The sequence below is a fragment of the Phascolarctos cinereus genome, unplaced genomic scaffold (genome assembly GCF_003287225.1).
Source record: "Phascolarctos cinereus isolate Bilbo 61053 unplaced genomic scaffold, phaCin_HiC Scaffold_726;HRSCAF=1367, whole genome shotgun sequence".
In the NCBI taxonomy this organism is placed as follows: domain Eukaryota; kingdom Metazoa; phylum Chordata; class Mammalia; order Diprotodontia; family Phascolarctidae; genus Phascolarctos; species Phascolarctos cinereus.
The window spans coordinates 370,316,938-370,330,662 of record NW_027556098.1 but is presented as its reverse complement, the minus strand read 5'-3'; the positions used below and the strand labels follow the sequence as shown (position 1 = coordinate 370,330,662).

Genomic DNA, 13,725 nt, shown 5'->3' with positions numbered 1-13,725 from the left:
GTGCCCCGCCCCCGGCGTAGCTCGTGCGTCCTCGCCCCGCCCCTGCGGAGCCCCGCCCCCAGCCCGGTTTAAAGGGGCCGCACCGCCTTCTCCTTGACGCTGCTGTCCACGGGAGGGAGCTTGTGGGCTTGGAGGCGGGCTGTTTGTGGGAGAGACAGAGGGACAGGGAGGCGCACCTCCTCAAGGCATGGACCTTGGCGAGCGGTCCTGGAGTAGCGACACTTCGGAGCACAAAATACGGAACTAGGAGGAACCTTAGAGATCATCTAGTCCAGCTTCCATCCATTTTACAGTTGGGGAAACTGAGGCCCAGTACCTCTGACTTTAGAGCCAAGGTTCCTGCCATTGCACAGCGCTATTGGGCAGCCAAAGGATTAGCCAGCAGGGGAAGAATTGCCCAGTGGATCCCTGCAAGCATTTAAAAAAGTGTTTTTATTGATGTCTTCCCCTCCCTACACATCACTGTCACTTCTTAATGCTCTTCCCTTTCTGCCTCCCCTCACAGCCCTCCCTTATAACAAAAAAGTACAAAAGAGATCAGCATGTTGACCATGTCTGACAACAAATGCCTTATTCCTCACCTATGCTCTACCACCCTCTGGGGAGACATGGGGCTTCATACCACCTCTGGGGAGACATGGGGCTTCACACCACCTCTGGGGAGGCAGGGGCTTCACAGCCAGTCCTCTGAGGTTGCACCTGGGTAGTCACTCAGGCATTTTCAGTGAATACAAAATGCAAGGTCAAAAGCTGATTGTGGAAATTATAAGTGAGTATTTACACTTCAGACATCAGCAAACACCCTACAAATCAACACATCATTTGTTGTTTTGTTGATTGTTTGGACTTAAGAAAATGATAGAGAAAATGTCAAATTCATAATGTAGCTCAAACTTAAAAATGTTTCCTGCATACATCCTCCCCCAATCCTCCAAGCTGGTTGTTAAACATTTACCAGCACACCACTATATATAGATGTATATACATGAATGCATATGCAGATAAATATAATTCAAAGCATAGTATAATAACTTTGGAAAAGGAGTGCAGAATGCTGTCAGATCCACATTTCAGCACTTTGAAGTTTTCTCTTGGTTGAGGGCCAAGAACTTCTTGAATTGCCGTGATCAAAATCATTCATCATCTCTAGGGGGCACTATGGTGCAATGGACAGAGACCTGTTTTGCAAGAGTCTGAAGATGAATTCAAATCATGCCCCTAGCATTAACTATTTGTATGACCCTGAGCAACTCACCTAAACTCTCTGGTCCTCAGTTTCCTCACCTGTAAAATGAAGGGTTGGACCAGATGGCCTCTTGGTAAATGATCCTATAACCCAGTGGTCTATCTAGTTCATTCTGGTTTATTCATTTCATTTCAACAAACATTTATTAAATGTTTACTGTGTGCAAAGGGGTATATACATAGGGAGGACTAGCATGTCTGGTGTGAGGGCTTGTTGAGCCCCTTTCAGGGCTGCTAATCCACATTTGGTGTCCACCTGGCACTAGACTCTCACCTGTGGCTCCAAGAAGCTGTACCCTGCACAGAGGCCACACCCTATCTTGGCAGTTGAGCTAAACCAGGTTGAGGGTAATCAACAGGCCTCAAACCCGTCGGTGAATTAGGAGTCGTCTGCCCCAAGCAAGTGAAGGCTTCCCCTGGGTGGAATGGGCAGACGAGAACAATTTGTCCCCACAGCCATGAAGAAGGCTGAAGCAGGCACTGTGGAACGCTTAGAGCTTGGTCAGACATCTGAGATGCCGCATCCTGGAATGCACGACTGGGCCAATCAGTCATCTTGATTTTTGTCCTGCTGCTGGACTTGGATGGCTCTGGGAGAAAGAGTGTGTAATTGTGCCTCACTTAAATCCAATTCACCCTCAAGTCAAGACTCACCAGTGATGTCATTAGTCCCCTTGGAAAGTGAAGAACAAACAATAACTATGTGCAAAGTACTATGTTAATTAGTTGCCTGTTAGAAGGGCTTTTAGAGCCACCTTCTGCTCATTTGATGGATGAGGAAACTGAGGTCTAGCCAGGTTAAGTGACTTGTCCAAGGTCACCCAGGTAGCAGTCCAACATGGTCCCATGGTTCTGGGTAGTCTCTTCCTGTAGATTTTGTCCCCCCCCCCCATGTCTGCCCATCCTGGGCTAGTCTAATCCCTGTCTAAGCTAAGCATTCCTGTTGATGGCCACCTAAATACAGACCCCTCTGAGCAATTTCTGGAGAAGAGATTCCATTTCAGAAGAGAAATACAGATTTAAAGCTAGAAGGGACCTTCAAAAATGTTAATCCAATCCCCTCATTTTGTGGATGAATTACCTGAGACCCAGAAAGGGGTGGGGGAACCTGCTGCCTCGAGGCCCTCTAGGTCCTCAAGTGTGGCCTTTGGACTGAATCTCAACTTCATAGAATGTTCCCCACCCCTGCGTTAAGAGGCTTGCTCCAGGTCACACAGGAGGCTGGGAGACAGGAATGGAAACCTGTCCTTGAACCTCACACCAGCTGTCTTTCCACAGCTGCCTCTTAACTTCAGGCTGAGAGAAAGAGAAGAAGTAAACAGGAAGTCCCCGAAAAAATCTGTAAAGGAAAAAAAAATCAAAAAAAACAAAGAAGAAAAAAAAAGGAGAAAAATACTATAGTAAGCTTTTGGAGCAGACCTGGAGAAATACCCTGAAGAGCTAATTACTTAGAATAGATACTCTACAATTGTGATTAACTAGTTGATATCTCAATGCATTCAAAGTGGAGGGATAAAAATAATTGGGACATTGTTTTGTTTAATCAGAATGGGAGGAGAAAAAGAGGGAAGGAGTTTATTCTGTGAGCAAAAATGAAAAGCAGCCCGTTTTCTAAGGGATGAGGTTCTCCCCTCCCCAAGCAGCTAGGCCCAACCAAGATAGACATCAGCTCCAGAGCCTGTCTTGTCATATTTCCAGCTTGGTTGTTCCTGTCCCTGGAGGTTGGACTGTGGTCAGCATCCTATAGTACAGCCTTTGAGAATCAAGGGCTTTTAAGCATATGTGTGTGTGTGTGTGGGGGGGGCAGCACATGGGTGTTGCAGGGGATAGAGCACTAGCCCTGGAATTGGGAGGATCTGAGTTCAAATGTGACCTCAGACTCTTACTAGCTGTGTGACCCTGGGCAAGTCTCTTAACCCTGATTGCCTTAAAAGAAAAAAAAAAAGAACACAGGAGGCAACAGCAGAAGACTACAGAGGAGATGAGATCAAGGGAAAGAGAAATCACTTTCAGCAGAGGTGATCAGGGGGTACTTCCTGGAAGAGGTAGCCTTTGAGTTGGACCCTGGAGGATAGGTGGGTTAAAGAGAGATGGAGAAGGGGGAAAAACTAATTGTACCTAAAAGTCCCCAGAAAGTGGTGATGGGGAGGCATTTAGAGCTGGGGCTGGTATAACTGTGCCCTCCAGAAACTTGGGGGGCACTGACAACATTTGCACTCCGGCAGAGTAGAAAAAGCTTGGTATGTAGTGGACAAGGCTAATTAGTTAAAATTAATGGTGCCAGGGTGGATAAACTGCTGGACTTGGAGTCAAGAACTGAGTTCAAATCCTGTTTCAGACACTTACTAGCTGTGTGACCCTGGGAAAGTCACTTAACTTCTCAGCTTCTGTTTCTTCATCTGTAAAATGGGGATAACAGCCCCTACTTCACAGGGCTGTTATGGGGGATCTCTCCCCCTCCATGGTGTCTCCCCTGATAGAATATGAAGTCTTTGAAGGCTGGGACTGTCTTTGTGCCCCCAGTGACTGGCACCATACTTGGCATGCAGTAGTCACTGAATAAACATTAATTGATTTATGGATGGATTGCTAACCCATTGCCATGATACCCTGGCTCCACCCATCCTGCCTCTGGTCTCCTCCTAGGAGAGTCTCAGCAGCAACCTTCCTGTGTGCCAGTATCTCTCCCCAAAACAAACTGAATTGGTCATACAATGTTTATCTGAAGTCATGCTTACACTACTTGCCCCAGTCATGTTTTGCACTCTTGTCTCAGGCATGAAAATTGCATCAGTATCCCTAATTGCATCAGTGTGGTTATGGCCCTGGCTTGAGAGCCAGACTGACTCCGGCTTGCTGTGCCACTTTGGAAAAGTCACCTCCCCTGAGGGAACTATGGATAATCCCACTCCCTGAAGTGGGGACAAATGGTGCCGTGATTGCACAGGCCCTTGAATTTTGGGAAAAGCTCTGTGGGGAGGTGAGATGTTTCTTTTCTTGCAGCATTATAGTATAAATAATAATGCAGCCTTACATCACTGTGGTCCTTTGTAGGATTCAAAGCCTTTTCACCCACAGTAGCTCATTGGATTAGATGAAGTAGTATTGCCTGGAGATTTCTCACATAGATGCTTTCCCACTGGGAAAAGTGTGGGCTCCGGGGGAGAAGCAAGCAGAGACAGGAGCTCAGGGCTGTTAAAATATTTGTGGTTCCTAAGCATCCTAAGCAGAGGTCCTTTCAGTGGACCCTGACAAAAGGCCCAGGGGACAGGGAGCAGTGCTGATCTTGTTATCTCTGTTTTACAGATGAGAAAACTGATGGAGCTAGTATAGGCCAAAGTCATGTTTATGTATCTGCAGTGGGAGAGGTTAAGGGTCTTCTGGCCCACAGCTACACATGTTTCTTGTTTTTCCTTTGTTTTTGAAGAAGTCCAATGACATCATAGGGTGATATCTTAACTTGTGGATAAAATGGATTTAAGCCTGGCAGAGTTGCACAGAGATGTCAGCCTTACTTTCTTTTCCTGAGTCATTAAAGTCCAGGGACTTTCCTAGGGTCACATAGCTTGACAAAAGTCAAGACTATTGGTGATGGCTTGGGATGCAGTGGATGACCTTGACACACAGGCACCTGCTTCAGGTGCCTTCATGGCCATTGGAACAAATTGTTCTTATCCTCCCATTCCACTAGGGGAAGTCTTCACCAGCTTGGCGTAGACATCCCCCTAAATCACCGGGGGGTTTTGACGCCCATCAATTACCCTCTCAGTTTGGTTTAGCCTGTCGGCCAAGATGGTTTACCAGGGCATGACCAATGAGCATACTGCAGCTTCTTGGAACCACCGATGAGAGTTGGGTGAAGGTGGACCCCAAGGGTGGATGAGCAGCCCTGAAAAGGGCTTGGCAAGACCTCAAGCCAGAGGTGCTAGTCCTCCCTAAACACCCTCCACAAGTTATGTGATTAGTAAATGACAGAGGGTGGGGCAGGGTTGAGGTGGGGAGGGGGGAGAGGGCCTCCAAACCAGGTCTTCTGACTTTCAGTGCTGCATGTAAAGAAAAACTCCCTGAGTAGAGCTGTCCCAGAGTGCAATTGGCTGCCTAGGGAGGCAAGGTGTGGAGGTGGGAGAAGGACTACAATTTTCTGGTTAAGAGAAACAGTAGGAGGAAACAACAGTCTTTGGAAAATACCTAAAGAAAAAAACCAATCTTAAAAAAAAATGCAACAAGGACAGATGGGGAGCCTCTGACAGGCCAATATGGCTGGAACTCAGAGCTAATGAGGTTAAGAAGGACAGTCCCTTCCAAGCTACTCTCAGATTCTGGGACTCCACATTGCATTACACACTGCCTCTCATGCCTCGGGGTCTGGGGCTGTTAGCCTTAAGGAGGCTGGAAGAAAGAGAGCAAAGGCTCTGGACATCAGGCACCTCACCAAAAGACCTTTGCCCCAGGCACTGGTGGCTCGAGTTCCATACAAAGGCACCAAGAGAATGTTAACCTAGGTGCGAGTAAACAGTCCATCAGCTCAGGGGCTGCTGGGATTCCAGCATCCTGCAGAGGGAGCAGTGGCTGATTGTAGACTGTGGCAGGCATCACAGGCTTTGCTTTAAAGCTGGAAGGAGTCTTAGAAAGCATTCAGTACAAGCCTTTCATTTCATAAGCCAGGAAACTGCTGGCCAGAGACTGTGAATTTCCCAAGATCTCACAGACAGTAGCAAAGAGCAGCTACTTTCTCTTGGTAGGATGGAGGGACTACTAGGGCTAGGGAAGGTTGGCAACTGCCTGGAGTGCAGCCACAGGAACATATATATACGTAGGACTTGAGCCAAGCCATGAAAGGGAGCTAGGGGTTCCAAACCAGAAGTGCTATATATACATATACATATATACATACACACATACATATACATATATACATATATGTATACATACATATATGCAATATTTGTAATTCAATAAATTTTTAAAAATATTTTTGGTCAAGGGAACTCTGCCCCCCCCCGCCCCAGCAACATGGCACAGTAGAAAAAAAAATGATGGTTTAGGAATCTCAGGATCTGAGTTCAAATTCTTCCACTTCCTACCTGTGGGACCCTGGGTCTCAGCTTATTCACCTGTAAAATGAGGGGATTGGACTAACTGACCTCTAAGACCTCTAAGATTAACTAACTTCCAGCTCTAAATCTATTATCCTACATATTTTGTGATCAATCAAATCCCATACATTGCAGGGAAGGTGCAAAGCTTCTGTCCTGGATATAACCTTTATATACCTAGTCCTTTGCATGCTGCTTCTCCCAGTGGACCATGAGCTTCTTGACAGTAGGGCCTGTTTTTGTCTTCCTTTGTATCTTCAGCTCTTAGCAAAGCACAGGGCACACAGTATGTGCTAGATAAATGTTTGTTAACTGACCACATGCATATTTGAGGGAAGATGGAAGGAGTATTTGAGTTGAGATGCCTGAATTCTAGGTTTTTTTTTTCAGTGCTCAAAAATGAGTTTAATTTGTTGGGAAAATTCAGTTATAGAAAGTACCTCATTTATTGGCAGTAGCATAAATGGAGAGTTATCACAAATGCTTTGTTACTTTTGAAGCCAAATATTACAACACCAGTTTTCATACATAGTTCGTAGTACATAGCTTTTAGTCAAATAAAATAGTAAAAGTCAGAATTTATGTATGCTTATGTCTCAAAGTTCTTTGATGTATACAATTACAATATGTTGGCTATGATTATTTTTTTTCCTTTCTTGTTTATTTTGTGGTTAGATTTATCTAGTTCAGAGAGGGGGGAGGTTGAGGTCCCCCACTAGTATAGTTTTGCTATCTATTTCTTCCTGTAACTCCCTGAACTTCTCCTCTAAGAATTTGGATGCTATACCATTTGGTGCATATATGTTTAGTAATTATATTACTTAATTGTCTATGGTGCCTTTTAGTAGGATGTAGTTTCCTTCCTTATCTCTTTTGATAATATATATTTTTGCTTTTGCTTTGTCTGAGATCAAGATTGCTACCCCTGCTTTTTTTTTTACTTCAGCTGAAGCATAATATATTCCACTCCAGCCTTTTACCTTTACTCTGTGTGTGCTGCCCTTTTTCAAATGTGTTTCCTGTAAACAACATACTGTAGAATTATGTATTTTAATCCCATTCGCATTCAGTTATGATTACTATCTGTGTCTTTCTTTCTATCCTTCCTTCCTCCCCTTTATACTTTACTTTCTCCTTTCTCCTTTTCCCTCCTCACTAATATTTTGCTTTTGACCACTGCCTCTCTCAGTCTCTCCTCCCTTCTATTAGTCCCTTCACTTTTCTTCCCCTTTACCTTTACTACTTCCCTCCCTTGTATCCCCACTCCCTTTTCTTTCCCCTTTTCCCTCCTACTGCCTATAGGTCAAGTTAGATTTTTATACCTAACTGATTATGTTATTCCCTTCTTGAGCCAAATCTGATGAGAGTAAGGTTCAAACAATGTTCATCTCCCTCTCTTCTTTCCCTTTGCTGTAATAGGTTTCTATGCCTTTTCTTGGAATGTAATTTACCCTTGTCTGCTTCTTCCTTTCCTTTTCTCTCAGTACATTTTCTTAGATCAGATTAATCCACTTACTTGGATCCATTTAACCCACTTGATTAGATTTTTTTTTTATCATTACATCAAAGTCAACTTATACCCACCCTCTTTATGTATACCCCCTTTAAAATGGTGTAACAACAATACAGTTCTCGAGTTACAAGTGTCATCTTCCCTTGTAGGGATGTAAACAGTTTGCTCTTATTAACAATGTGTTGTATCTTTCTGTCCCATTTATCTTTTTATGTCTCTCTTGAGTCTTGTATTTGAAGATCAAATTTTCTGTTGAGCTCCGGTCTTTTTATCAGGAAGGTTTGGAAGTCCCTTATTTCATTGACTATCCATCTCCTCCCCGGAAAGGTCATGCTCATTTTCACTGGGTAGTTGATTCTTGGTTGTAATCCAAGCTCCTTTGCCTTATAGAATATCATATTCCACTGAATTCTAGTTTTTAACTGTCCTTGACTGTGAGACCTTGGGCAAGTCATTTCCTCTTCTCTGAAGTTTAGATTTCCCATCTGTAAAGTGATGTGGCTGAGCTTTTAAGATCAATAAGGTTTGACATTGCATTTTAACACTTTATATGCTGTCTCCTTATACTTCTAATATTATGTGCTTTAAGGTTCCTAGCCTTGCCATTTTATGGTTCCCAGGTTCCTCCTAGCTCTGACATTCTAGGTTCTAAGGGCTCTCTCAGCTCTGACATTTTGTGTTCTAAGCTCCTATCTAGCTCTAACCTTCTGTGTTCTGAGACCCCTCCCAGCTCTGCTAGCCTGTGTTCTAAGGGCCCTCCCAGCTCTGTTAACCTGTGTTCTAAGGGCCCTCCCAGCTCTGTTAGCCTGTGTTCTAAGGGCCCTCCCAGCTCTGATGTTCTATGGTCTAAAGGCCCTTTCAGCTCTAACATTTTAAGGTGTAAGGTCTCATATCTGCCATTTCATGATTTGGTGACGTTTACTTGCCTGAATGTGGACCTCATGGTCTTCAGGGCCTTATGTATTATCTGATAGGTATACTGTGACTGTTTGTACTCCTCTAGTAGGGTATGAAGGGCTCTGAATTTGTGTATGGTTGAAAGTGTGTGTATGAGTAGGTGAACCTTTGTGGAAGGTTGCATTCCTGGCTGTGCTGCTGAATACTTGTTTTAATGTGCCAAGATGACTGACTGGGTAAAAGGGACGGGGGGAGGGAACCACTTCTGGTCCTGGTGCTGGACGCACAGGAGAGTGATCCCAGGGTTGAGTGCCTTAAGGGCCCGGGAGGGAGCATGTGCACAAAACCAGGCGTCTAATGGAATTCCGGACGTTTTAATTGATCGGATTGGAGTACTGTGGGCTCACAAACGGCTTAGGATGCCACCGAATCGGTGCCGTTCTGTTGTTCCCAGTTCCGCGGCATTAGTGGGTGATTCGGAGGTCGCGGCGCCCCCTGCCCACTTCGCCGCAGGTTGCGGGGTTCGTAGTCCCTGCCCAGGTTCTCCAGACCTCCGCACTTCCAGCCGAGGACCGGCAGGAGGCGCCCCCCACCTTTGGAACGCGAGGCCGCTGTTCGGGCTCCTGACGTCAGGGCTCCGGCTCCGGCTCCAGCGCCCGCTCCGGACTCAGTGCCAGTCCCGGCTCCGCTCCGGCTCCGGCGGCTCGGGAGGCTCCGGGGTTCCGGGCTACGCTCCTTCCCAGTGGCCCCGGGGCCCTCGAGGGTGGCGCACGATGACCGGTGCCCGGGCGCTCATCCTGGCGCTCACCTTTCAGCTCTGCGCGCTGGAAAGCGAGACTCCCACAGGTAAGAGAGCTGGACCCCCCGGGACTCCTCGCCCCCTCCCCGGGGTCCCCGCTCCCCGAACCCCAACTTATGACCCGGGATCCCGCGCTGGATACCCCTGGAACCGTGTACCCTGAGGCAGATGGGGCTGCGCAGCAAGGAAGTATGTGTGTGTTGTATGTGTGTATGTGTGTGCGTGCTGAGACTGTGTGTCTCTGTGTATGTGTCTCTGTGTGTGTCTGTGTCTGTGTGCGCGCAAAATGGTAAAACAACTTGTTTGTGTTCCGCCCCGGGCTCCTGGGGGCTCGGGGCTCGGGCCAGGAGGGCAGCTTGGCCTGGAGGGGGTGTCGGCCGGCTGCTGACACCGACATGTTGTGGGTTGCTTTCTGTTGTTTCGCAAGTTCTGAGCGGCTCGCTCTGGAGACTGAGTCGAGCTTCGGTCAGCGCCCCAGGGCTCCCAGTCCATCGGTTTGCACTGGCCGGGGGAGCTGGCGGGAATGTGGAAAGGGAATCTGGCCGGGCCTGGGGGCTGGAGGGAGGAGCCGGGCCGGAGGGGGGGGGGAAGAGAGAGCCGAGGGGAACTGGGGAGGGAGGAGGGGGAGGGGGGGAGAAGGAGGGAAAGAGAGAGGGAAAAGGAAGGAGGGAGTGGAGACGGGAAGAGAAACGAGAGGGCAGCGAGAATGGGCAGAGAAAGGAGAAGGAAGAAGGGGTCGGGGAGAAAAGAGAGCGAGTCAGGAGCGCAGAGCTGGGGAAAGGGGACCTGGGAGCCAGAGACATCTCGGAGGAAGGCGGAGATGGGGAGAACGGAAGAGAGACCGCAGAGGAGAGAGAAGGCACTCCGAGGAGAGCAGAGCTACTCTGGCCTGGCTGGGGCTGGTGGGGGGGGGGTGGGGGTGGAGAAGGCTCTCAGTTGGGACTACGGGATAAGGATAGCCTGTTGGGAAGCCTCGGAGCTCCCCCGGCCTGGGAGAAGAGCAGCCGGGGTTGGGAGCAGGTTTCACCCAGGGGCACGTCGGCTAGTGCCCCATTTGCCCATCTCTCCGCCCTCTTTGTCCTCCTGTCCCCTCTCAGTGATGCCCGCTCCCAAGAGGGAACAGCCTCGGAGACAGGTCAGGCTGGGCAGCGGATCCCCAGGGACCCTTACCCCCGCCGACTTCGTAACTTTGTACCCGGGTCTTCCGCAAGCCGGAACAGGTTGTGTCTGAGTGTGTGCCCGTGTGCGTGTCTGTGTGTTTGTGTCTCTGCGTGTCCCTCTAAGTGGGTCCTGTGCCTATGTCTGTCCGTCTGTGTGACCTGTTCTTTATCTGTGTCGCCTTTCTGTCTCTCATGTGTCTGTCCACCTGAGTGTGCCCGTCTGTTTCAAAGTGCGTCCATTTCAGAGTGGGTGTAGTGTGCCCCTCTGTGTGTGTGTGTGTGTGTGTGTGTGTGTGTGTGTGTGTGTGTTTGCTTGCTTGAGTGCGTCCGTCTTGTACATGTCCGTGTGTGTTTGCCACTGTATGGTGGGGGGAGGGACACCACGCTGGTCGTCTTCTCTGGCCTGGGAACACTTCGTCTCTTATCCGGGTGGACGCGGAGGAGCGGGGGCGGGTGTGCCAAAAGGTGATGGCTCCCTCTCTCTCCAATAACAACATAGATTCCCAGAGGGCTACAATGACCATATCTTCCTCCCTCCTCCGGTACCCAGGCCCCCATTTCCCAAAGCAGTTTGACTTAGGGGGCCCCCGAGGCCTCTAGTGCCGCGCCCGGCGTCTGAGCTCAGCCTGGAGAGCCGAGGGCTGACTTGGAAGCTGAAGGAGAGCAGACTGCACCTTGTAACCCGGGGAGGGCCTGGCTGATGGGGGAGGGATATCCTAGAAAGGTTTATACCGGGATGATTCCTGGAGAGACAGAGGTCACTCAGCCCTGACCCTCGGCTGGGGTGGCCCCTGGATGCCTCGATATTCCACTAGAGGGATTTCTTCCTCCTCCGGTTTGGTGGCCCCCACCTCAAGCCCAGACTGTCTGGCGCCTTCCTGTCGCCCATCACAACGGAGATCACAACAGGGCTCTGTCGAGATCTGAACTCGAAGAACAGAATTTCGTTTTGGATTTCCCAGGATGACCAGTAACATTTTGGGCCTAAGAAAGGGAGGTAGCTCCCAGCTGTTCCTACGAACCCCTTGGGGGCTCTCTGGTTTCTCCGGAAAATAGACTCCTCCCCTACCCCCACCCCCACCCCCACCCCCTATGATCAGCCAGTTCAATGTCCTGTATCCTGGGCAGGGACCCTGGGTGGAGGGCAGGATCTCTTTCCCTTCTTTGGGCAAGTCATGAATTTCCCTTGGTCACCTTTCTGTGTACCTCTCCCCTCCCCCGTATCAGTTTCCCTCAGAGGGTGGGGCCCTGATCACAGCTTCTCTAACCCCCTACCCAAGTCCTGATTAATAGAGTGTTCAGCCCAACTCCATGAACTCGCGCCTCCCCCCTCCCATCATCATTAACAGAGGTCGTTTGTAGGGGTGGAAAGGGAGCTTTGGGTCCTCATAACTGAACTCTGTAAGGTCCTGGACTCTGAGGCAGAGAGGGGGGAGACAGGTGGCAGGGGAGTGGTGGGATAGCACTTCCTATTCTCCCCCTTCACCAGGTCTGGGCTGGGGAGGAGAATATTTAATCTTGATCCTGATCCAAGGACTGGGGTAAAAATGGTTGTGTTGGGATTTTGAAGTCTCCAATAGTAGACTGAGTTGTTTCAGGAGGTAGAGAGCTCCGCCATCAGAGTCCAGGCTGGATGCCGACTGGCTTGGAATTTCTGTACAAGTAAAGGTTAGATTCCCTGACTTCTGAGGACCCCTGACTTCACTGAGATGGTGTGCTTCCCTGATTCCTGGGGTTAGTCTAGACATCCCAGCCCCTGGGTGCCTAGAAGCAGACTTTATTCTGTGCAGCATGGGTGGGGATGGAGGGGTGTCGGTGCAGCCTTGTGGTATTTTGAGGTCCAAATGTGAAGTTGGAATAGTGAAGCCTGGCATGCCTAGCAGATAATGTAATGTTTCTGAGATGAATGAAAAAATTCCTGGATGCTTTGGAAGTAGTTGTGCTCCCCAGGGCTCAGGGCTGGAGAAATTAGGCTGCAGGAAAAAAAAAAATCAGACTTGGATGATGCTTGTGGATAAATAAATGCACTCAGAAACTTTGTCCTACCTTGTTTCTGCCTTCTGGGCTGCTGCAGCTCTGGGTGTCTTTGTGCCTAGGGTGGGGGTGAGGAGATGGGCAGCTTGGTATTTGTTCTGGCTTTCTACACAGCAGGTATTAGGGGCCAGGATTGGGGGATATCTGGGGAGGGGATCTAGACAGGTAGTTTCTAGGTGGTGGATTCTACCCTCTCCCATCAAATTCTGTACTTTTATTTCTTCCTGCCTTTTCTGAGTCCCATTAACTCCCCCCACCCATGCCACCCTCAAGCTAGGGAAGGAGATAACAGTACTAGTAGACAGCACGTCATTGCCCCCAGCCAGGGGTAGTTATTTCCACAGTGGTGAGCTTTCCACCAGCATCCTGGGTAATGCAGAGCAGGCTGGAGAAGACACAGAAAGCTTTGGTTAAAAAAAAAATAAAAAAAGAAAACCAAAACAAAAAACACCATTGCAAGCTGGGCCCTATCGTTTAGGCTTCCAAACTTCTTCCGATACTGTGGGCATTGGTGAGATACTCAACAGAAACGGGAGGAGGTGAGAGGGTAATGCCTTGATCTCCTCACTCATTTCCTCTGCAGTGACCCCCTCATCTAGTTCTCCCTCTTGCTCCCCACATCCCCTCCGGTGCCCATTCCCTTCCCTTTGTAAGGGAGGCATCCACGTTCCAAGAATCAAATTAAGCATCTGAGACAAGGATTCCAAGTTGTGGGTTTTGGGCTCTGCCCCCTGCCCTAAGTCTCTTGAATGGGGGAGGGGGTTTCTTTTTATGTTTCATTGCCCCTTCCCCAAATAGTCTTGGCAGTTAACTGAGCATCTGTAACAGCATCTGTGCTAGCCGAACTGTTGAGGGCACATTGCAGTCTCCCTCGGTGCCCCTCCCCCACCCCTCTCCCACCCCTCCCCCCAACAGACTGAGGAGGGAAAGGGCAGCGTCTGGGAGTGGGTCCCGATGTCTGTGTGCCTAGACTCTGTGTGG

The 13,725-nt window shown here is 48.9% G+C and overlaps 1 protein-coding gene across 2 annotated transcripts in view; it reads left to right on the top strand.

Moving 5' to 3' along the window:
• The first annotated feature begins 9,155 nt into the window (after positions 1-9,155).
• The window catches only part of PTPRU (protein tyrosine phosphatase receptor type U), a 105,097-nt gene continuing 100,527 nt past the window's right edge, over positions 9,156-13,725 (top strand). For both annotated transcript variants that reach the window (XM_020983356.2, XM_078145518.1), the window contains exon 1: positions 9,156-9,597. In XM_020983356.2, the coding sequence (XP_020839015.2) occupies positions 9,171-9,597 (427 nt within the window). In that variant the 5' untranslated portion in view covers positions 9,156-9,170. The remainder of the gene's footprint in view (positions 9,598-13,725) is intronic.